The 25,589-nt window shown below is 47.2% G+C and overlaps 1 protein-coding gene across 2 annotated transcripts in view; it reads left to right on the top strand.

The window, feature by feature from the left end:
- Nucleotides 1-25,589, top strand: part of LOC140391547 (Krueppel-like factor 12) — a 298,301-nt gene that overhangs the window by 125,242 nt on the left and 147,470 nt on the right. For both annotated transcript variants that reach the window (XM_072476148.1, XM_072476147.1), the window contains exon 2: nucleotides 10,647-10,745. In XM_072476148.1, coding sequence (XP_072332249.1) covers nucleotides 10,680-10,745 — 66 coding nt within the window. In that variant the 5' untranslated portion in view covers nucleotides 10,647-10,679. The remainder of the gene's footprint in view (nucleotides 1-10,646; nucleotides 10,746-25,589) is intronic.

Below are 25,589 nucleotides of genomic sequence, written 5' to 3'. Positions count from 1 at the left end.
ACGGCAGAGTTTGTAACCCATCAGTGTGGTAGTTGGATGTACTCTTGCGACATTGGATGCATGTCATCTCGGGAGATGGAACTCTTCCTGTTAATTTTACTGAGAACGAGCACAAACGCCATTCCAGTATTGACTCCAATGAGTTGCATGGCTGTGGGCCAGAAAAGTGGAGGCGACTTTCAGTTCTTCACACCTGCCTGTGGTTCAATGCAGCCTATGTTTGCACAGCTGAGATGGGAAATTAACAGGGGATCATCAATGCGACACTGAATGGCGAACCCAATGCCTTAAAAATCTGTACTGCCCGGGTAGAGAACGCAGGTGACAATGTAAATCATCTTAAAAGCAAAATTTCTTTGCTAAGTGTACAATTCCTGGTGATGGGGTGACAAACCAGCGAGAACATTGACAATCTACAACCGAGATCTGTTTCGCAATCTCCCTGATGACTGATAAACCAGTGTTTAAGTTGATAACATCTGCAGTACTGGTCTACCAAGGAGGAGTATTTGATTTAATCTGAGTTTAGCCTTGGAGGCTAAATGCAGATATTTGAGAAGCTAAGCTGCAGATAATAGTGTATCATAACTTCAACCCTCCCCCTTACCCCCCACCCAGGGCAGCATATAAATAAAAGCCACTCGTGAATACTGAATGATGTTTCTCTTCTACATGGATAGCAATTTTCCTTTAACGTTTAATTTGACTGTAAACCAAAATAGAAAATGTCATATCCTTTCCTAGGGCCCAAAATTGCTGTCTTAATATGTCACTTAGCTGCACCAATACCATAACAGCTTCTTCACGACATCAGAGAGTGTCCCAAGGACCTTTTGTTGTTCTGTGGTTTCAGTACCTCAAAGAAATATTAACATCTTTCACTTTTCATGTTTGGTGTTCACACAAAATACCGTGGAGAACAGTAATAGCCAGTGCCACCTGAACTCTAGATTCCGTCTTGGGAGCTGATGCACTAAGCGTCGAGAACCACAAAGACATGTGAGACTTTAACTAAGGCTTTAATACACTACATAGGAAGCTTACCCGACACAGACGACCCCAGACAAAATGGGTCCAGTCTCAGAAGTTGGGTCTTATACTTAACTCCCGGGGGAGTGGCTAAGGCAGAGTTCTCCGTGGCCAGGTCAGGTTACATACAGGTGACCGAACCTCTACAGAGCTACAGTACAATACACAGTACCATACACAGGATTACAGGGCCACGTTACACACAACTATTATATAACTATGTACAATGGTAGGGAAGTACAGTGGTGTATCACCACAGGAGCCATACACTTTTCTTATTTATATTTTGCAGTTAGAGTACAAATTAAGGGCAGGGCTTTGAAGTCGGAATAACTGTGAGGTTATCAGTGCTTGTCATTATTAAAGCAGATTGGACAGCCATTGCCAGCATCTGCCTGCACGCAGATGAATCGACACATCTGGGAGATGCTGTCTGGTTTTTCCCCGTCCCTCCACAAGCTTGGCAGTAGAGTTGCCCCTGCAAGAGACTGCACCTTAAAATACATGAAGAATTGCGCAATTATGGAACTTGGCCACTAGATACCCCTGAACTCATCAGAAATACTTAATGCCCATTCATGTGTTCGTGAATTTTTAATGGTGCGGAAGGTCTTGGGTGCTGCCAAACAACTGGTCTGGCACTGAAGATTTGCTATGACCGTCAGATTTTAATTATTGTTGGAGATTTAAAAATGAAAGCAATCTTTGGGACCTTTTCTTTCTATCTCATTTATTTCTTTCCCTCTTAATTCTGTCTTTCTTTTCCTCGCATTATTTTGCTTTCTTTATGTGATATTACATTGAATTGTACATTGTAACTTACACTTCCCAGTGTAGACTCTGCACGCCTCAATAAGAATCTTTTAATCCTGTTGAAGAGCCTCACTGATCCTTGCCCTGTTCATAAATCCAAGATCCCATGTAGAAGATGTTGCAAGGATTCAGACTTCCAATGAAGGTAAATTACAACATGAAAGCCCACAGCAGTTTGTGGACAAAGATGTCATGGAACAAAAGGTGGTAATGGTACTCGTAAAGAAACAAAGCAAGGAATCAGGATGAGAATTGATGATAGTTCTCTCTGAAAGCAAAAACAGAAAAACAAGATACAGACTGGCAATTGATCAGAAAAAGCTTTACCAGGACCATTACCACTCTCTTTTGTTCCATGACACCTTTGTCATTTAATGATCTCTCTTGCCCTCTGCCCTATCCCAGGCCTGAGGCTTGTATGAGAGCCCAGACTCCCATAAAGGGTATGACACTGCTGGGGAGCGGGGAAATCTTTACCTGATTGACAGCTTAAGGATCTTATAATAAGTTATTTATCCGCGATTTCTTTTCTCAATGACTCACTGTTCATTTGCAGAAGGTAAAGAGCTGTGAATTTGCTTATAGCTTCTATATTTTTTTATTAATTTACAGGGCATGAATATTTCTGGCTGGGACAGCATTTATTGCCCGTCCTGAACTGACCTCTACTTCAGAGAGTCAAACACATTGCTGCGGACATGTGGGCCAAACCAAGCAAGGATGGTAGATTTCCTTCATTAGTGAACCAGATGGGTTTTTACAACAATCAATTCATGGTCATGATTCGACTTTTAATTCCAGATTCTTATTGAATTCAATTTTCACCATCTGCCATTGCAGGCGAGATTTGAACCCGGGATCCCAGATTTTGCCCTGGGTTTCTGGATTACTCGTCCAGTGACAATACCACTGCGACAACATCTCCCCTTGAATTCTGTGACTGATACCCTAAAGGTTTGTTTGATGGACACTTTTATAGTGTTGTGGCAACAGCAGTTCTTTCGAAAAGAACATTTATAGGACAGCTATAAGCATATTGAACAGCGAATGCCATTCATTTGCCGCTAATCGAGAAAATCTGAGCCATTATGAAACCAGATCAATCCACAGCATTGATGAGCACAAGATTAAAATTACTAAACGCAATAATTGCTAATAAATCCTACCCATTGTTTGGTTATTCGAAGACAGTGCATAACAATTGCATTATTTTCAATTTGTGTGTACAATTTTACACTCCTGCATTGTCTACTGGACTAGCCACTCACTAAACTCCCATGTGTTCTCCTTGTCTTTTCACTGTTCATCTAAATGTATAACGCTACTTTCCTAAACAGGAACCCTCAATCAAAACCCTTCCTACATTGCCAGAAACTTATTTAAGTGTCACTTATTTTTGCAATGTTGAGGAGTTTTGTAATTGATGGAGTGTGCTAGTGGAGAGTAGAATCCTAAAGCCGTTGCTTAAGCACCAGGAGATGCTGACAGGTTATGTGAAGAAAAAGAGGCATGAATTCAAACTGGGAGGCTGAAAGCAGATTTGAAAATACGCCTGGTTAACGTTGGTTGAGGTGGCAACCTTTACATTTTGAGGCTATTTTTCCTGACTCGTATTGAATGTGTGTCTGAGGTTCGCTCTCCTTGGCGGTTCTTAAGGTTGGAGAAGTCGGGCTAGTGGGATCCAGTGACGTTCGTGTCATGCCGCTGTGCCGCATCGAGTGGCAGCATTGTATTATAAATGAGCTGTCATGCTTCTTAATGACGATTCTAATTCATGTTGGTTTTGGGAATTGTTTTGGTGAGTGTGAACTGTCTTTATGCTTGAAGCGAGGGATAGCAATGCAGTGAAATGGGAGGTTTTCCAAATCCTCGTGTCCAGTGAGAGAATGGAAAAGATATACAGCCAAGCCATCTGTAGAGTGACCTTTCTCCGCTACACCACAGAGCAGCCTGACCAGCTTTCCCATAGTTTAAGGGATTCTCTTTGGATTTGATTGCATCCCTTATGTCTCTGACAACCTATGGGCGATTGGGTCTGGGAGCCACCTCCTGTATTTGCCTTTATTTTTCCTGTGAGCACACTGTGGCCTCTGGTCACCCAGGGGAAGTTATGATCACAAAGCTTGATCGTAACCACACCTCCCCACCCCCCTCCCAAAAGCCCCAGTCCCCAGCTCTTGCCCACCACCTTTGGTCACCGTCCTCGGTCCACCCGCTCTTATGGTCAGAACCCCCACCACATTATTAGGACAAACCAGCAACCCACCCACACCTGATCTTACCCACCAACCCCCACCACGCCCCATTCCTCCCCCACCCCCGCAACCCCCACCAATCCCAGACCAAAGATCTGAGTTTCCATTCTTTAATTTCATAAGGATTAGTCACCCTGCCACAAAGGATCACCTCGACTGCGGAATAATGACACAATAATGATCCTGTGCCATTGCCAGCTGAGTGTCAATTTTGCAATAGCTTTAATACTTTAAATCATTCACTGTCACAATTTGAGATTTGAACTCCTTGAACCTTCGGAGCACGCAGTTGGTTTAGCCCAAGTATTAAATCTGTGGCTTTAATGATGACAAACTTTTGTTTCTCGATGTCACTCAAGATTGGGAATAGCTGCCTGGGACTCGTTGCCACGGACTGTAGAGAGCCCTACACTGCGTTCGTGTCAAGGGTTATTCAACTCACATTGCTTGTCTAAAATTCAGGGCAAAGGATATTCCAACCATTCCGATAAACAAAGTCGAAACAGCACCCTTTGTAATTCCATTCACATTAGCAGCCATTCTGATCTAATTCTCAATTTCCATACCTCCGACCATATCAGAATAGAGGTGTGGCGGGGGGAGGTATTTAAAAATAATAGATGGGGCATGAATCCAGGATTCCTGCTCCCATTCCTGACACCTCCATTTTTCAGTGGGGCGGAAAAGGGTGCTTGTAGCTAGCCAGCCCCCAGCACTCCAACCTGTATTGCAAGGTTTGCATTTCCTTGGCCCCACACTTCGTGTGCAGTCAAACCAAGTTCTCCATGACTCGTTGTCCATGGTGCCTCAGGGGAGTCGTGAACCACGGGCCCAGATTTCCGCTCCCAGTTCGGGTGCGCTGGGGTGGGAGAATTTCCAGCCTGAAGGCCTGACCTTTAAAAATGGTTACCTGCGCGCTGGACTTTCATTCTGGGGGAGGGGGGGGGGGCAGTGGAGTGCGGGCTGGATTAAATGCTGGGCTTGCTATCTCTCAGAATGAAGGTAGAGGCTGCCAAGTATGGAGGCAGGGTGCGCGCAAGACCTGACTCTGTGCTCTGACGCATTTAAAAGTAATTTAATTAAAAGATTAAAACAAAAACAGCGCTCTCCACCTCATGCACTGCCCATGCCCCTTCCATGCCAACCTATGCCACCTCATGTCCCCACCCATCCTGCCATGATCCTTCATACTCCCATGTCCCTCACATCACCATGGTTCTTTATAGAGCCTCTGCCAACTTAGTGCCAATTCATGTCCCCACCCACCATTCTTCATTGTTACTCCTTCATGCCAATTTATCTAGGATTCTTTCACAGTTCTTTGACAGTTTGACTGTTCTTTGACATCTTAACAGTTCCTTGACAGCTTCAACAATTTCAATGGGTTCATGCACTTTCTACGCATAATTATGTTTACTGTTCACAATCCCAAAGGATGCCTTACCTCTCTCAAAGGGTGGTGCACCACTCCATAAGATGTCCTGGGATACTATCCACAGGGGTACTTTGGATAGCATGGATGGCTCACAGCACCAGGGACGCGGGTTTGATTCTGACCTTGGGTGACTGTGTGGAGTTTGCACATTCTCCCCGTGTCTGCGTGGGTTTCCTCCGGGTGCTCTGGTTTCCTTCCACAGTCCAAAGGTGTGCAGGTTAGCTGGATTGACTATGCTAAATTGCCCCATAGCATCAAAGAAGGTGTCGGTTAGGTGGGAATATGGAGTTACGGCGGTAGGGGGAGGGAGTGGGACTAGGTCGGGTGCTCTTTCAGAGGGTCAGTATAGAATCGATGGACTGAATAGCCACCTTTTGCACAGTAGGAATGCAAATGTGCTGCCGATTCACTAACACCCATTTTACACTATCATGCAAAGTCAAAATCAATCTCTTGGTCCCTAATTTATTCTCACTCGGCACTGTTCACAAATTGAACAATTAACCTAATTTTAGATATTATTGAGGTAAGTGCAGTGGCCGTGTTTGCAATGTTAATAAGCAAGTACTGATTTACTAACCAGGGTAGATGATATGGAGTTCATAATTTCACAAGTGTATATTTATTTAAATTTTGCTTTCGATCAACAAAAACAACTTGTTCTTGTGTCGGAGCACTTTTAATATCTCTTGATTCTCCCCAGGAGTACTGTCATAACAAAACCATAAGGAAGAGAGACAGTGAGGTTTTGGCAAAGGAATGCAGAGTTTAGAGCTTTAGACAGCTGAATGCAACCCTGAGTGTTTGAAGCTGGGGGTGCTCGGGAGGCTAGAAGCAGAAGAGCATGGAGATCTAAGAAGGTTGTGCAGGAGGTTACAGAGAAGCAAATATTTTTCCTGAGAACTGTTAAGTCTAACTGAAGATCTTGAGTGCACTGGGGATGCATGTTCGTCGTGCAATTAGAAATACCAAGGTGGCATAGTGGTTAACACAGCTTCAGGAACCCTTGGGTGACTGTGTGGAGTTTGCATGTTCTCCCAGTGTCTGCGTGGGTTTCCTGCGGGTGCTCCGGTTTCCTCCCACAGAAAAAGATTCCCAGGTTAGGTGTATTGGCCATGCTAAATTGCTCCTTAATATGCAAAGATATGCAGGTTAGGTGGGGTTACAGAGTTACGGTGGGGGAGTGGGCCTAGGTAGAGTGCTCGTTCGGAGGATCGGTGCAGACCAGATAGGCCAAATGGCTTCCTTCCGTACTGTAGGGATTTTATGGATTCGAAGGAGTTGACCAAATGGCCCGTCGAGCTATTCTGCCCTTTCTTGCAATCATAGTTAATCTTTGGCTTCAACTCCACTTTCCTTCTCCCTCCCCATATCCCTTGATTTCCTGAGAGACCAAAAAAAAATGTCTCTCCCAGCCTGGAATGTATTCAGCAGTGGAGCACCCTCAACCTTCTGGTGTGGAGGATTCCAAAGATTCACAACCTTTTGAGTGAAGACATTTGTCCTAATCTCCGTCTTAAACAATCGGCCCCTTATCCTGAGGCTGTGTCCCCTCCGTGTTGTAGATTCCCTGACCAGCGGAAACAGTCTCTCAGGGTCTACCCTCTCGAGCCTTTCAGCGTCCTCTGCGTTTCAATGAAACCTCCTCTCATTCTTCTAAACTCCAGAGAATCTGAGCTTGATTTACTCGGCCTCTCTGTACCGGGTTAGTATATTATCCCCACCCATGGGAGGCAGGTTCTAGTCTCATCCAGCCCAATGTGATTAAAAGCTGAACTCCCCGCCCTGCTATAAAGGGAGAAGGAAAATTTGAGAATCTTGTCACCTGAGACCCCTCTTGCCCTCCTGCATCCCTAGACAGAGATTATATTACTGGACTTGTAAACCAGAGGCCTGGATTAATAATTCACAATACGAGAGTTCAAACCTCACCATGGTATTTAAGAATTTGAATTCAGAGGAAGTAAATGGCCGGCAACAGTCAAGGTCAAAAGGTGAAGTCACACGGGATCAGGGGTGAGCTGGCAAGATGGATACAGAACTGGCTAGGCCATAGAAGGCAGAGAGTAGCAATGGAAGGATGCTTTTCTAATTGGAGGGCTGTGACCAGTGGTGTTCCACAGGGATCAGTGCTGGGGCCTTTGCTCTTTGTAGTATATATAAATGATTTGGAGGAAAATGTAACTGGTCTGATTAGTAAGTTTGCAGACGACACAAAGGTTGGTGGAATTGCGGATAGCGATGAGGACTGTCGGAGGATACAGCAGGATTTAGATTGTTTGGAGACTTGGGCGGAGAGATGGCAGATGGAGTTTAATCCGGACAAATGTGAGGTAATGCATTTTGGAAGGTCTAATGCAGGTAGGGAATATACGGTGAATGGTAGAACCCTCAAGAGTATTGAAAGTCAAAGAGATCTAGGAGTACAGGTCCACAGGTCACTGAAAGGGGCAACACAGGTGGAGAAGGTAGTCAAGAAGGCATATGGCATGCTTGCCTTCATTGGCCGGGGCATTGAGTATAAGATTTGGCAAGTCATGTTGCAGCTGTATAGAACCTTATTTCGGCCACACTTGGAGTATAGTGTTCAATTCTGGTCGCCACACTACCAGAAGGACGTGGAGGCTTTAGAGAGGGTGCAGAAGAGATTTACCAGAATGTTGCCTGGTATGGAGGGCATTAGCTATAAGGAGCGGTTGAATAAACTCGGTTTGTTCTCACTGGAACGAAGGAGGTTGAGGGGAGACCTGATAGGGGTATACAAAATTATGAGGGGCATAGACAGAGTGGATAGTCAGAGGCTTTTCCCCAGGGTAGAGGGGTCAATTACTAGGGGGCATAGGTTTAAGGTGAGAGGGGCAAGGTTTAGAGTAGATGTACGAGGCAGGTTTTTTACGCAGAGGGTAGTGGGTGCCTGGAACTCGCTACCGGAGGAGGTGGTGGAAGCAGGGACGATAGTAACATTTAAGGGGCATCTTGACAAATACATGAATAGGATGGGAATAGAGGGATACGGACCCAGGAAGTGTAGAAGATTGTAGTTTAGTCGGGCAGCATGGTCGGCACGGGCTTGGAGGGCCGAAGGGCCTGTTCCTGTGCTGTACTTTTCTTTGTTCTTTGTTCTTTGTTCTTGTCACTGTGGATTTTTCCAGAATGTAGGTTAAAAAAAATACTTGGTTCGCTCATGTGCTGTAGGGAAAGAATTCTGTTGTCCTTCATGGTCTAGGTGCTATGTGACTCCAATCCCCTACCAATGCCATTGGCCCTTTAGCTGCCCTCTGAAGTGACTGAGCAAACTACTCAGTTGTATTAAACTTGGGGTGGGCGTTAATTGCCACCCTTGCTCGTGATAGCCACGTCCTGAGAATAAATTATTAAAAGTGAGAGGCGCAATGGGATGAAACGATGTGAGATTTTAGCAAGAATGCAAAATTAAAGACAAAATTGAGCTTGACCGCAGTCTAAATCTTTGTACTGACCTGTAAGTTGGTGTCTATACTTACCTACATGACACCTTTCTGAAAAATTAAATGAAAATGAAAATCGCTTATTGTCACAAGTCAGCTTCAAATGAAGTTACTGTGAAAAGCCCCTAGTCGCCACATTCCGGCACCTGTTCGGGGAGGCTGGTACGGGAATTGAACCGTGCTGCTGGCCTGCCTTGGTCTGCTTTAAAAGCCAGCGATTTAGCCCAGTGAGCTAAACCAGCCCCTCTCTGATCATGTCGGTTTTATGGGGGGTGCATGCAGATTGGAGAGTCGATGCTCTCCCACTGAGAGAAATTGTGCTTTCTGAGTGGTAAGCCAGTTTCAGCGGTCAATATGTATGTGCAGTGCTTGTTTATAATCAGTGTGAAAGTATGCTGTCGTTCACAATCATGCATTGTTCATTTGCATCGAGCAGTGCGACAAGCTATCCAATGAAAGCGTGCCAGTTTTTATCAAACTTTCTCCCTTCTCTCATTTGTTAGAAACAGCGTGGAGAGGAAACACTGACATACGCGCGCACATTTGGTTGCAATTGGTGAAATTCTTACTCTGTGGAGGGCGCCAGAGAAACCGTGAACATTTCATAGCAGAAGTCTAGTGGGAGAACTGGCGTGGAGGCAGAGGTCCAATGGGAGTACTGGCGTGGAGGGTCGGGGAAGGGAAGAAGGTATTTGGTTAAGAGGCAGGGTGAGAATATAAGTCAGGAGCTGGAAGGGTGTTCAGGCGATGAGCACGGACTTGGGTTTCTGCTCTTCTGCGGCACCCTTCAAAACACACACAAAGTCCATCAAAATCATGACTGGGTAAAGTCAACAGAAGACAATGGGCTGGGAAAGATCAGCAGAATACATAAACCTGACTTTGATTGTACAATCCATTCCATTCTGTCAGTGAGAAGCTATAAGTTCAGACCTTCCTCTTCTCCAGATTAGCTGATTGATGACTTGATTGAACAGAGTTAGTTATGAAATATTTGTTGTGAAATCAGTTGTAAGAGGGCTGTGAGGGGAGGGGAGAAAAAGCATCATCACAGGCTTGTAGCATTTTATTTTCCAACAGTTCATTAATCATGCATTGCTCAAACCCCTTCCTCGCTCAGAACCGTTCCATTTTGGCATGACATGGAGAGTTTTATGTGGGGCAGCTGCTTTTGCTTTGGGCAATGCCTCTTCAAGGGGGCTCTGCTCCATCCGTGCATCCTTCAATGTCTGTCAGTCATGTAGCCTGAGGCATGAGTGTGTCTTGTATCCCTGGCTGAATTCCGAAATGGAGCTTGCATTTCAAACAAAGCAGGAGGAGGATAAAGTCCTCTTGGGTTTCCCTGATCAAGGGGCACAGTCACCAGGATGCCCATGCCAGAACACCAGGGTAGCCTATTCGCAGTCTGGCACAGCCAACTGCAAACCCAGGGTTGCAGCAGCCTTAATAGTCCCAGTTGTATTTTTGCACTAAATGACATTTGTTTCAGACATTTCTGCTGGGATGGTGTGTTGGTGATGAGGGGAGGGGCGGGGGGGGGAGGGGGGAGAGAGAGAGAGAGAGAGGAGGTGGTGAGGAGTGGTGGAAGGGAGGAAAGTGCAAAATGGCCCTCTCACACATGACTATTTTTCACTTCTTCCTCTGCAGTGTTCGGACAGCACAGACACCTTTGAGAACATAATGTTAATGCTTGATGGGATGCCGACGGCAAGAGTCAAACCAGAGCTCCTGGAATCTGAACGAGGGGTAAGCCGAGGTTTCTAGACAATTCCCTTTTCCCCCGTAGCAGTAATTATTTCCAGACCTTTCCAAAGCCAGTCTCCTGAACCGCAAAGTTCACATCCATCTTCCACCCCCTCCCCTCCCCCACTCCTGATGATGTGTCGTCTGGAATCCAGGCAACATAGAGCTCCGCCGAAATGATATCACCACTTTCGAAAGCTGAAAAGAGGCTGTTAGTGGTGTATGTTTTACATTGGCTGGTGTAGAGATTTTCTTTCTTGATTTTTTTCCCCCCCTCAAGATCTTCGTGTTCGGGACTTCTCCCTTAGATTCGACCTAGGATTAATAAGTTACATTACATCGATCAGTCTTGCAGCTAGCTCGCTTGAGAGCATCACACTTCTTTCACACTTGTGCCTGATTTATTAAACTGTGTTTAGCAAACACAAAAAAATGAATATTAAGTAACCGGGGAAGCTACGATAAAAGAACAGCATTTACATAAAAAATACAGGCTGTATATCGGTAATTTCCTGCTGCTTTCCTTTTGCATGGAGCTAACAATTAATATTGGCAGTTGGTAACCTGCAAACATTAGCCTTCTGCTTGCCGCATCAATGCTGGTCTCGTGAGTATCCCCAGTATGAATTGCACCATCATTGACGGCCGGGTCAACAGCGGCCAAAGCCCTAAGTTCTGGAATTCCCTTCCTAAGCTTATCTGCCTCGCTTAACGCTTTCTTGTCCTTTAAGCCAATGCTTAAAGCTGGTTAAACCTTTTGTCGCCCATCCTAATATCTCCTAATTATGGCGTATAGTCAAACTTTGTTTGGTAATTGCTCTTGTGCATCACTTTAGAATGTTGGCCGGTTTAGCTCACTTGGCTAGGCAACTGATTTGTGATGCAGAACAATGCCAGCAGCATGGGTTCAATTCCTGCACCCTGCCTTCTCAACCTTGCCCCTCACCCTGAGGTGTGTTGATTCTTAGGTTAAATCACCACAAGTTCGCCCTCCCCCTCAAAGGGGGAAAAGCAGCCTGCGGTCATCTAGGACTATGGTGACCTTACCTTTACTACGTTAAAGAAGCTATATAAATGCAAGTTGCATCTTTTGCTTTTGGTGCATTTATTAATGGTGTTCAAAGGGTCAGACCATGCTGAGCATCGTCACGCCTTAACAGTGGATTATTTGATCGTGTTACATAGCGTAGTGCTGCATATCACCTGGTATAGTGCAAGCAATGCCACAGAAGATCCACCAGTAATATTTGCTCTGCCCACAGTGTTGTATTAGCATGCAATAGTATGTATGTCATCATTTTCTGCCTTTGACAAAATAAATTAATATTTCTAGAGTACAACAATTGATGGGCTCATAAAACACCCACATGAGCTTGAATCATGATGTTAGTGTGATGTGTATGAAATAGACTGCTGCCATTGTCATGGTTTAATGTTGATTGTGTGCAATGGATGAAGGATGCTGGCCAAGGTTCTATGGCAGAACGCAACCGTATCAACAACGTACATTTGTAACCGCAATTTTAATATCGTAACGCATTCAAGATGTTTTGGGGTGTTCCCAAACACATTTTGACACTGAGCCACCCAAAAATCTGTTCGGACCGGTGACCAATACTCTTGAGAAAGAAGTAGGTTTTGAGGAGCATCTTGATGGAGTTGGGCGAAGTAGGGAGACAGGGAGGTGTCGGGAACAAATTCAAGAGCTGAGGCTCGGTGGAGTTGAGGGAACAGCCGACAACACCCTTAGTGTTGGGTGGGGTTACTGGGTTATGGGGATAGGGTGGAGGTGTTGACCTTGGGTAGGGTGCTCTTTCCAAGAGCCGGTGCAGACTCGATGGGCCGAATGGCCTCCTTCTGCACTGTAAATTCTATGAAAAAAAAGGTTGGGAAAGTGATCATTAGGGATGCGAATGAGGCCAGAACTGGAGGGATCCAGGTATCCCGAAGGGTTACAGGGCTGGAGGACATTCTAGAGTTGGGGAGGAGCAAAGCCTCGGAGGAATTTGAAATCATGAGAATTTTAAAATTGAGGCGCTGTTGGTCCGGGAGCCAATGTAGGGTCAGCGGGCATTGATGAATGAAAGGATTGCAATTAAAGGATAATTTAAACTCTGAAGCGTTTGCTTTATTAATATGGCGAAGGCAAGGTCATGTCCTCGTATGGATCCTGAATTGCGAAAGTCAATAGAGGTTGCAGGCAAAATATTTTCATATGAAGGTGCTATTAAATTAATATCACAGAACCTGTTTTTATTGCCCTTACGTTAAATATTTCTTTGTAGTTTTGGGAGACATGGGGGAAAGAGATTACAAAATATTCCATGGCCCAACTTCCCACATAGATGCCTTATTTTAATATCATTATAAGAAATAGTTTGGACGTTGATTGTCTCTTAAAAGCATTCCTTAAGTATGTACAGTGAGATAAACATCACTGCCGATGGAGCATTAAAGTGCAATGCTGTGCGAATGGAAAACACAAGTCACGAGTGTTAGCATTGATTTTCATTTCTGGCAGATTTTCCAACTCATAAATATGTGACAGGAGACTTTCTTTTAAGTATAACATGTTCTGTGGTGTATTCCCTTTGTGAAAAAAAGCAACCTTCTTTTTACAGCAGAACACTGATTCCACTCCCATTCTGTTAATTCCAGAAGCTCCCTTCTGTAACACTCCTTAAACTGCTCTAATGGTGGTGACACTACACCTATGCAAGGAGAAGCAAATCAAAGTGGTGACACCGATGTAAGAGTGTACATTTGTGCACAAAAATAGCAGACAAACGTGTATCAGATTGGAGTCAGTCGTTAACCCATTAATAGTGCTCCCTCCATTTAGCAAATTCTGTTCTTGCCATGCGTCTGCAGTGCCATATTTTACACAACGGTCCTCCTTCAAAGTATTTACATTCAAAATCATCCTGGAAAAAATCGTGATTGAGTTTAAAATCATTATCTGCGAACTGAACCATGCTGATCGACTCAAATGGACCATTGACTAAAACCGGTTGTGGGTACAAGTCCTGTTCTGGAGTCTTCAGGGTGGTTAACCTTTGGAGTTCTCTACCCACAGAGGGCAGTGAAGGCTGGATCATTAGATATACTCAAGGCTGATTTAAACTGAGTTTTAACCTACAAGGCGATCAAAGGTTATGGAGGGGCTGGAGGGGCGGGAGGGGAGGGTGGTGGTGGTGGGGGGGGGGGGGGGGGGGGTTAGGCAGGAAAATGGGCTGGAAGTCACAATCAGATCAGCCATGATTTCCTTGACTAGTGGAATGGATTGGAGGTGCCAAATCGCCTACTCCTGTTCCTATTTTTTATGTTCTTAACCAATCAAAAACAGATTTATTCACTAAAGTATGTCACAGTTTTGACGTACCGTTATATAGTACTTACCGCACAGAAACAGGATTCAGCCCAACAGGCCGATCCTGGTAATAATAATCTTTATTATTGTCACAAGTAGGCTTACATTAACACTGCAATGAAGTTACTGTGAAAAGCCCCTAATTGCCACATTCGCCTATTCGGGTACACTGATGGAGAATTCAGAATGTCCAATTCACCTAACTAGCACGTCTTTGGTCTGTGGGAGGAAACCGGAGCATCCGAAGGAAACCCACGCACACACGTGGAGAACGTGCAGATTCCGCACAGACTTCCTATATCGAAAATGCTACCGTATTGGCACGTTGAGTCTACTTTCAGATTGTATTGAGTCTTTTTCCAGCACAAAGTCCTCAACAAATCGAAGAAACCAAACATTGCGATCACAAACATTTTGACTATTTTCCTTTCTTTTGATCTTCACATTTTCAGTCTCACAAAAGCCTCAAGTGTCCATTTCACATCCCATCTCTCAGTCTTTCATTTTCAATGCTGCTACAGTCAAAACTCAGTGAAAACTTCACAAACAGTGGGTGTGATTTAGCGGGCTCATTCGTCATGGTCGCAAATCCCGTAATGTCCACTAAATCTCACGAGAGGCCAAAAATGGCATCTGCAGCGGCAACATTTAAATACGTGATTTTCCAGGACCCTCACCAATGACGCTATTAGGTTCACACCCAGGAAGGGCATGAACCCGACGAGAATGAATTTGGATGGATTATCATCTACTTAGCAGGTTTAACGTCGCATCTTCAGCCCTCAGCACGTCTTCCCACCCCCTGGCATAAAGTCACGCTGGCGCTATTTAATATTGCTTTTTAAAACAGGAACCAGGCGCCATGACCTCCGAGAGAGAAGGAGGAGGTGAGGGGGGGTCGGATGGCTTGAGGGTGAGAGAAAGAAGTGGTCAGCCTTCGGGGGATGAAGGCTTTACTCATCAACTGAAGCATTAGCTGTCCAGTGTGCATAAGTGTAGAAGGATGACAGCGGTGAGCTTGCTGAATTATGCAGCCTGACTCAGCAGGGTGCCCATGAGCACTGCCTCTCCCTAAAGGAGAAAACAGTTATGCTTAGATTCATGTTCATGATACAACTTGGCCATCAAGACTTAACTCTGAATAACATCAGCCCCTCACAGGCTCGCGGCTGGATTTTAGCTTCAGATGTCGGGCCTCTCGGGCGGCGTGGGAACAAGTGGCAAAGGGGTTGCTTCTCTCCCAGGTCCCCAACGCCTGCCAGTCAGAACCCCTCAGGAACCCCACCGCCCCCAACCACCAGTTGTCCTCGGCTATTCGAAATGACCAAACACATTCACCTCCTGAAAGAACTCCAGTGGTCATGAGTTTGTGGGAGAGGAAACCCTTACTGAAAGCTAAATGCGAGTCTAAGTGGGCAGGGACATATGCAAGGGGCAGTCCTGTAGATGGGTGGGCCCCTGAGCTGTGAGTGTGTGATCGCTGCCAACGATGCTCTTGGACTGGTTGCTCCCAGGTCAGGAAGGCCAATGGGTTATGGGAGATGATGACGTTCAGTAGCTGCAATACCTACCTGACTCTCTATCTCTTTCTCTCGATCTCTTTCTCTCTATCTCTCTCTCTCTATCTCTCTCTCTCGCTATCTCTATCTCTCTCTCTATCTCTCTCTCTCTATCTCTCTCTCTCTCGATCTCTGTCTCTCTCTCTCTCTCTCTCATGATCTCTCTCTCTATCTCCCTCTCTCTATCTCTATCTCTCACAGGATTTTGATTGGAATGGAGCTGGCCACCTTGCTCCTCACAGCTCTGGCAGTGCACAGACTCCAGCAGCATCATGCGACGCTAGAGGGGAGATCCTCCAGACCAAGACCAGGGGGCCGCGAGCAGGATCAGAGGCTGGACGTCGCACCAGCCGTGCAAGAAGCACAATGGTGCCGAAGACGCCCCAGGGTCTACCGGACTCATATATCCTTCCTTGAGCTATCCATCACCATCTGTCGACGAAGTCTTCCACTAACGAATAGACGGTGTGGACCTGTGCCATGTTCTTGTGGATTTGGTACCACATGGCAGTGGAGGACATCCGCTCCCTGTGTCCATCTTGATCACAACAGCCCTGCATTTCTTCACAACAGGATCCTTCCCGAGCTCCACTGGGGACCTCTGGAGAATCTCACAGGCATCCACCAATAATTGGGTCTGTAAGGTGATGGATGCACTGGACTATATCCATTTTGACCTGCACCAGAGGCCTATGGGATTTGGCAGATACCTCGTCAGGCACAGGTGCAGGGGGTGATAGACTAAACCCATGACAGTCTCCATGCTCCATTGGACCAGGAAGTTCCTTTCATCAACCGGAAGGTGTTCCACTCCCTGAATGTCCAGCTGATGTGCGACCACCAGGTGTCATGCATGCGCGTGCCCTTTTTCCAGGGAGTATGCATGACAGCTTCATCCTGGGCCAATTCCAGATCGCTGGATTCCCTGAGGGACACCTAGGCAACAGGATGCTCCTTAGGGAAAAGGGATATCCCCTCAGGTGATGGCTGATGACACCAGTGCGGATGTCACAGTTCCCTGAGCTCCCTGTGGAGACCAGGCAAAATGAGGCTCAAAATGCAACCCAATCAGTCATCGAGTGATGCATTGGTCTGTTAAAGATGTCTTTTCGCTGCCTTGATAGGTCTGGTGGGGGCTGTCAGTACAGCCCCCGGAGGGTCTCCCACATTGGTGTGGTCTGCTGTGCCCTCCACAACCTTGCTCTGCAGCAGGGCGAGGAACTTCCTGATTATGACCTGGAGGAGGACATGCATGAGGGCACCGAGGAAGAGTCTGCTGAGGACGCTGAGAATGTAGGGCAGGCAGGCTAAAGACAGCCTTATTGCCTCCTGTTTCATGGATGACGTCTAGCTCACTGACCTAATTTGACAAGTGACAATGTTCCCCAATTACTGGTGCTGTTGCTTCGCCCTGTTCCGCCCACTGTCCCTGGGCTGCACCAGTTTGAGGAATGGGGGAGTCAGATTGGCTGGGCACTCTCAGGGTCCATTTGTGTGGAAGGTTCCGGGCTCAAACGGACCGTCCATCCTCTGGGCCCCTGGGCCACTCCATGGATAAGAGGGGCAATTGGAATGAGATCCAGATGCCCCGCCGACCTGTGGCACAGGCAGCCGTGGATGCCCACCAGTGAATGCACCATACAGTTGTAGCGCTCAGCCATGGTGCTCGGTGACTGAGCCGTGCTTCAGACATCTCCTGCCATGGATCTGACTTTGAGCCCCAGGCATTCCACTGTGGATGCCATGTTGCAGGGTTGGCCTGGGTGGCACACATTGCTGGCACCATCTCCTGCGACAGAAGGCTTTGGGAGTCCTCCATTCGGCCTTGCAGTCGCAGGAATGTTGCTGACAACCCATCCTGGTATTCCCAACTCTGCCTTTGCAACTCAAGCATCTGGTGAACAAACGTGGCCAGAGGCACAGCACCTGGCTGGGGCACGTCCGAGTCTTGGGACCCATGCTGACCTCCAATTGTCTGATACCTGGGACGTTCCTGCCTCCACTTCATGTGCATCAGAAGCAGTGTGGTGCTCAGAAGATTGTGACCCAGAAGTCTGCCTGCTATAATCGCCCATCGAGGTATGTATCTCTGCGATGGGGAATGGATGTGTCCTCCTTTGACATCTCCTCAGAGGTCGTGTTGAGGGGTGGGAGTGGGACCCTGCTGGTGGACAGGCCTTAATGTTCCTGTAAAGAAAGGGACATGATATTAGCACATGGCCAGGGCAAAGGGCTGTAATACTCGGAACTCACTTGAGTTAGGTCATCTGGATGAATGTGTAGAGACTCCTCTCTGACAGGCCCACCTTGCTCTCAGCACTGACCTGCTCCTCTCCTCCTCTGACAGCTCCAGGGGTTTCTCCTTCAAACGGCCTGACTCTGGCCATTTGGTAGGTCTTCTCCAATGGAGGTGATGCTGGGTTCTCCATCTGGTAGGGGGTGACACCCACATAAACATTAAATCCTGCCCTTATTGTGCCAGTCTGTACTTCAGTTGGCAGCACTCATAGCTTTGAATCAGAAGGTTAGGAATTCGTGTCCCACTCCAGGACAAAACTCAAGGTGGACACTTCAGGGCAATACTAAGGGAGGGCTGCGCTATCAGAGGTGACTAAAAACAGTATGTGCTCTGAAATGGATGTGAGAGATCCTGCCACTCTATTTTGGAGAAATAACGGGCGGCATGGTAGTACAGTGGTTAGCACTGTTGCTTCACAGCTCCAGGGTCCCAGGTTCGATTCCCAGCTTTGGTCACTGTCTGTGCGGAGTCTACACGTTCTCCCCGTGTCTCCGTGGGTTTCCTCCGGGTGCTCCGGTTTCCTACCACCGTCCAAAAGATGTGCAGGTTAGGTGGATTGGCCATGCTAAATTGCCATTAGTGGCCAAAAGAACAGTTAGGTGGGGTTACGAGGTTAGGGTGGAGGCGGGGGCTTGGGTGAGGTGCTCTTTCTCAGGGCCAGTGCAGACTCAATGGGTCAAATGGCCTCCTTCTGCACTGTAAATTCTATGATTCGATGAAGAAGAGCAGGAGTGGTATCGCCGGTTACCTGGCCAATAATTACTCTTCAATTAACATCACAAAGAAAGATTATTTGCTCATTACAAGTCTATCGGTTGGAGCTGACTGGTTTTAGTTACTTGATGGATACATATTGGCCAGGACACTGGGAAGAATATCCCACTCCCATCACTTTATTCTTTAATGAAAATCGCTTATTGTCACAAGTAGGTTTCAAATGAAGTTACTGTGAAAAGCCCCTAGTCGCCACATTCCGGCGCCTGTTCGGGGAGGCTGGTACTGGAAAATAGTGCCATGGGACTTTTTACATCCACCTGAAAAGGCCTTGGATTAATGTTTCATCCACACCTCTAACAGTGCAGATCTCCTTCAGTACTGCACTGGAGTGTCAGCCCAAATTGTCCTGCGCAAGTCCTGGGGTGGGACTTGAACCTACAGCCAGCTGATACAGATGTGTGAGCACTACCAACTCAGGCTGGCATTCGCTCACCGCACAAAGTGCTCGACCAGCTGCAAGAAGTGTAAGACCGGCTGCAATGTCCTTTCTGCAAATGCGATTTTCGGATTGTCAAAACGTTACTGTTACTAAAACTTTATAATGGCAACATAAGTCATTTGTAATACCAAGTGCAATCTCCGGAACTGATGTAAGTGAATCGCTAATCTCATCCTTGCTCACCACTTTGTACAAGTGTCTTCCAAAACACTTTGCCAAATCAACAATGGCCCAGTAAAGACTCATCATGCCGGTGACCTGTTGATGAAGCTGCAAATAATCCCTCAGAATCCCTCTGAAATCATAACAGCCGCTTCCCAAAGCACGATTGCTCAAGCATTTCCATAAGGGAAGCTGAGCGGCAACTTGAGGTAAAAGAAATGTAAACGCTTTTCATACTAAATTGGCAGAACAAAATAATCAGTTTTCTCCTAAAGTAAGCAAACTTTACTCTTTTCACAATCTTTATTTGATTCTCAGGGCAATCCTAAAACATACAAAGCAGTGGTTGATGGTCAAAAGTATTCAGAGAATGAAAATGAATGCAATAGTCACAGATACACATTTCTTGTGATTTATCTTCAAATACTGCAGATATTGGAGGCGATTCTCTGAGCCCCGCGCCGGGCCGGGGAATCGGAGCAACCGGCCACGACGCCCCGACGCCAGCACGCGATTCTCCGAGGTGCGGAGAATCGGCGCCATTTGCACCGGCACCACGACAGAGTCCCGCCGCCGCCGTTCACCCCTAGTCGCTGCCGGTGGGAACTCTGCAGGAACACTCGGGGGGCGGTCTGTGAGGGGTGGAGGGAGTCTCCTTCACCGGGGGGGGGGGGGCCTCCGATGGGGTCTGGCCCACGATCGGGGCCCGCCGATCGGCGGGACGGCCTCTTCCCCCGCCCTGGCCTACTTTCTGGCGTGGCCGGCCCCTGAACACCGACCCCATGTTGGGTCGGGGCAGCGTGCAGAGGAAGTCCCCCGCGCATGCGCAGGTTGGCGCGGCGCAACTGCACATGCGTGGGTTGGCGCGGTGCCCATTCGGCGCCGCGTAAGGAGGCTGGAGCGGCTTGAACCGCTCCAGCGCCGTGCTGGCCCCCTATGGGGGCCAGAATATGTTGTGCCTGGGCCCTGTTCGCGCCGTCGTGAAACGTGACAGCATTCACGACGGTGCGAACACTTTGCCTCCATATCGGAGAATGGCCTCCATTAAATCTAAAAAATCCATTAAGCATTCATTTATGATGCAACAATTAATTTAGAGAGCATCATAGAAGCAACTTGGATTCGAGAACCAATGATTAGCTTAATTGAACAAGAGCTTGCTATCAGGAAATGAGATTGATACTCCTAAACGTAGAACATACAGTGCAGAAAGAGGCCTTGCAGCTCATCGAGTCTGCACCGGCACACTTAAGCCCTCACTTCCACCCTATCCCAATAACCCCTCCTAATCTTTTTTGGACACTACGGGCAATTTAGCATGGCCAATCCACCTAACCTGCACGTCTTTGGAAGGAAACCGGAGCACCCGGAGGAAACCCATGCACACACGGGGAGAACGTGCAGACTCCGCACAGACAGTGACCCAGCGGGGAATCGAACCTGGGACCCTGGTGCTGTGAAGCCACAGTGCTAACCACCATGCTACCGTGTTGCCCACGTACGTGGGCAATAAAATGTAACATACAATCAAATAGCAGCTTCGCCATTCATACCAGTTGCCCTTCAGTGAAGTGACAATGTTTCTAATCTTCAAAAATTCTTGTGCAAAATATCAAATTTACTTGGCACGGCAAAAATATGTGGACGGTCATATATTTGTCTTCGAAAATTTAACATGAGAAGCTTTAAGACCATAAGACATAGGAGCAGATTTAGGCCATTCGGCACATAATTTCTGCTCCCCCATTCAATCATGTCTGATATGTTTCTCATTCCCATTTTCCTGCCTTCTCCCCATGACCCCTGATCCCCTTCATTGAACAAGAACCTATCTATCTCTGCCTTAACGATACTCAGTGACTTGACATCCACTGCCTTCTGTGGCAATGAGTCCCACAGATTCACCACCCTCTGGATGAAGAAATCCCTCCTCATGTCTGTTTTAATGTATCATCCCTTCAGTCTGAGGCTGTACCCTCGGGTTCGAGTTGTTCCTACTAATGGAAACATCCTCTCCACGTTCAGTCTATCTACGCCTCTCGGTATTCTGTAAGTTTCAATGAGATCCCCTCTCATCCTTCTAAACTCCAATGGGTACAGACCCAGAATCCTCAACTACACCTCATATGACAAGTCCTTCATCCCGGGGATCATTCTTGTGTACCTCCTCTGGACCCTCTCCAAGGCCAGCACACCCTTCCTTAGTTACGGGGCCCAAAACTGCAGTTCTCCTCTTGTCATACAAGAAAATATTCAGATCCTGCTCACATTTCTAATCCTTTTAGTATTTCCTTCAAAAGTGTTCCTGTATTTTCACACAATTGTCTTTGAAGCAGGTTTCTTTGCCGCATCATCATTTTTGATTATAGTTATGAGTTGAATTCACTTTTTCATATTTCAAATGTGCAGGTGAATACAGTTAGGCTTTTTCTCTTTTTTTTTGAATTAGCATCCAATTCCTATGATCTTTCCTGTAAATTTGTCTGTTGGTCAGTGAGAAAAGGTTGTCTTCACAGAATCCATAGAACAGTCCATTCGGCCTATCGAGTCTGGACTGACCCTCTGAAAGAGCACCCTAACTAGGCCCAATCCCACTCCCCATTCCTGTAATCCCACCTAACCCGCACATCTTTGGACTGTGGGTGGAAACCGGAGCACCCGGAAGAAATCCACACAGACACGGGGAGAATGTGCAAACTCAACACACAATCACCCAAGGCTGGAATTGAACCCTGGCGCTGTGAAGCAGCAGTGTTAATCACCTTGCCACCGTGCTTCCCTCATTGTGCCAATGCGCTTTAGGCAATTTGCATTTTTAAAGATTGAGTTCAACAGGTTTTATTTCAATTCTGTTTACATATATCTAACACATGTGTGTATATAGAAAGTGTGCACCCATGCTTTCATATTTAAAATAAACTATTGTTGTATTGTGAGGTTTATAAGATTATTATATCTTGGGACTGTACTTTTAAATTTATTGGATCATTTGACCTGTTCGGCCACCTACCTGACAATGAGCCTGGGCGGTTTGATTGTCAGAGATCAAAGGAAAACTACGATTGTTTTACTGGGAAGAAAGTGAAGGTATTTATACTTGGAGATGATGGGGCGGGATTCTCCGACCCCCCGCCAGGTCGGAGAATGGCCGGGAGGGGGGGGGGCGTGAATCCCCCACCCGCCGGCTGCTGAATTCTCTGGCGCCGGGGATTTAGCGGGGGCGGGAATCGCGCCGCGCCGGTCGGGGCCTGTTGGCAGCGGCCCGCCTGGCAATTCTCCGGCCCGCGATGGGCCGATTGGCCGCCCGTTTTCGGCCGGTCCCGCCGGCGTATGTTACAACAGGTACTTACCGGCGGGACCTGGCTGCGCGGGCGGCCTCGGGGGGGCGCGGGGCGTTCTGGCCCCGGGGGATACCCCATGGTAGCCTGGCCCGCGATCGGAGCCCACCGAACCGCGGGCGGGCCTGTGCCGTGGGGGCACTTTATTCCTCCACGGCACAGGCCCGCCCGCGGGCTGGTGTACCGGTCCGCCATGGCCGGTGCGGAGATGAACCCTCCCCAGCGCATGTGCTGGGATGGCGCCAGCACGCGCTGGTGCTCCTGCGCATGCGCCAACTCGCGCCGGCCGGTGGAGGCCCTTTGCCGCCGGTTGGCATGGTGCTATGCCCCTTCCGCGCCAGCCGGCGTAGAGCAAACCACTCCAGGGCCGGCCTAGCCCCTGAAGGTGTGGAGGATTCCGCACCTTCGGGGCGGTCCGATGCCAGAGTGGTTCACGCCACTCCTTCGCGCTGGATTTGCCCGCCCCGCCGGATTCCGAAGAATCCTGCCCAATCGCTGAGTTTACAATTAGACTGTGAGTCTCCCAAAGTCACTGAAAGGTGTTTGTATCGGGTTGGAAACAGTTGTGCTGGAAAAATCCATTTACTTCTAAAACGAAATGGAGTTGAGGTGAGGGATAGATAATAGGCATTTCTACCTGGATGCAAGGTTAATGGCTGCGATTCGCTCGATCCGCAGCTAAGTGCTCCTGCGAGCAGGAAAACTAGAGTCATTTCCATTAGGAGCGACTGCAATGTGCCATGCAGGCATTAATTCCTTAAGCGGGTTTTAAGTACCATTCCATGGCACACCAGGGTTTTGACTGGGCCTGAGAGGGGTGAGATCTCATCTCACTCTCAGGTCTCACACCGCTGAGATCGGAGCGCCCATTTTTAAAGGGCGCCCACATCTCAAGAAGCTGCTGGATCCGCCCTGGATCTCTGGCAGGGAGATCCCCCCCCTCCCCACCGCCCTAATCACCTCAGAACTCCACTTCAGCCCCCCCCCCCCCTCCCCCCCATAAGCCTCTCCATTCAATCCCTACTCATTCCCCTCCAGTCCCTTTTCAGGTCGTGACCCTTGACAGTGCTAACCTGGCACCTTACACTCTTGAGAGTTGGCAAGGGGGTAAGCACCCTCCTGACAATTGCCTCCTGGGTGCCGAGAGGTGTTCTTTATAGGAGGTGGGTGTCAGGGGGCTTGTTCAATGCAAGGCTGGAGGATTTCAGGTTGGGAGTCTGTCCTGGGATGAGGCTGGCCTTCCCAACTGTAGCCTCTAAACCCATTAAACAGTCACCCAGTATCCAAACATGAAAGTTTTCTCATACCACACACCATTACTTGCTGAAAGCTTTTTGACTGACAAGTGGAGGCAATTTCAAAGGAGAGCTCTGCAGGGATCAATTAACTCAGGGGAGCAGCTGGTTTTCTAATCACAGTTTTTTTTAAAAACAAGGCTGCCTCTTTGTTCTCAAGCACCTCCGAGAGAGAGCAGGGGTTGCCTGCCTCCTCAGAAAACTAGTATCATAGACAGACAGCAGAGAGGCTGTGTGGTCAGCAGGGAGAAATGGCTTCTTGTATCTGTGAGCAACCATTGCCATATGCACGGGTGGGGGTTGAGGCTGGGGTGCGGAGGGGGTTGGCGGGGGGGGGAGAGACGGTCTCTAGTTGAAGAAATGGATCCTGCAAGCATTTAAGGATTAGGGGAGATTTATAGTGGCATGGCCAGGTGTAAGAAAGTAATTGAAACAGGCTTTACTGGTGGATGGAAAGCACTCCAGAAAACTGAGGAAGCACCTGGAGATGGGTACCTGAAGTTGCTGCTCGGTAGAACAGGAATACAGAAACGTCTGGAGCAGCTGTGGACTGTTTGCACTCTCTCTGGAATCACACATCTTTTAGCAAGGCTGTGAAGTATGAAAGGGGGACATCAGAGGTACGTTCTTTACTCAGAGAGTAGTAAGGGCATGGAATGCCCTGCCTGCAACAGTAATGGACTCGCCAACACTAAGGGCATTCAAATGATCATTGGATAGACATATGGACGATAAGGGAATAGCGTAGGTGGGCTTTAGAGTGGTTTCACAGGTCGGCACAACATCGAGGGCCGAAGGGCCTGTACTGCGCTGTAATGTTCTATGTTCTATCACTTTCAGTAGTTCAAAGTATAAGTTGCCGAAGAAAATGAAAAAAGGGTTTAGTCAACAATGTTTTTCAATGAACCATTTGTTACAGTGAAAGTTTTCAATATGAAAAGCTTTTGTGTCATTCTTTTAGCTGATAACCAGAAGTTTGAATCTCTTTCAAAGTTTAAAAGCCTTTACGGAGATTGTAACAGTATTTCTGCGAGTTAGGGAGTTTAGGACCTAGATGTATAGCCAAAAGATTTGAGCCATGACTTTCAGATGTGGAATTAAGGCGACATTTGTTTGTGCAAAGGGTGATAATGTTTGGAACGCTCATCTGCAAATAGCAAATGATGCTGAGCCAATTGTTAATTTTAAAACTGAGATTGCTGGATTTTTGTTAGCTGAAGGTATACAGGGATGTGGGGCAAAGGTGGACAAACAAAGTTTGGTTTCAAATCAGCCCCAATCTCATTGAAGAATAGGCTTGAGCGACCAAGAGACCTACTCATGTTCCTATATTTCCACAACTTTTCAAACTTTATTCCATTGTAATTTTATTTCTAACCAAGATGCACTACATATTTTTTTTAAACCTCAATGTAGATGGAGTTTAATTTCTACTTACCTTGGGTACGATTGTATAACGTGCAATACTGAGTTCTCTGCCCATGAAATATTCCACCTCATTTTCTCTTCCATTCCCTTCAATGATTGGGTGTGCTCTATGGGATTGGCAGCAGGGAGTGAGGGGCTTATCCAACATTATCCTATTTTCCCCATTGTCCAATGTTAAAA

This window comes from Scyliorhinus torazame, chromosome 15, assembly GCF_047496885.1.
Source record: "Scyliorhinus torazame isolate Kashiwa2021f chromosome 15, sScyTor2.1, whole genome shotgun sequence".
NCBI lineage: Eukaryota > Metazoa > Chordata > Chondrichthyes > Carcharhiniformes > Scyliorhinidae > Scyliorhinus > Scyliorhinus torazame.
Note: the sequence above shows the minus strand (reverse complement) of the source record. Positions and strands in the feature narration are given on the sequence as shown.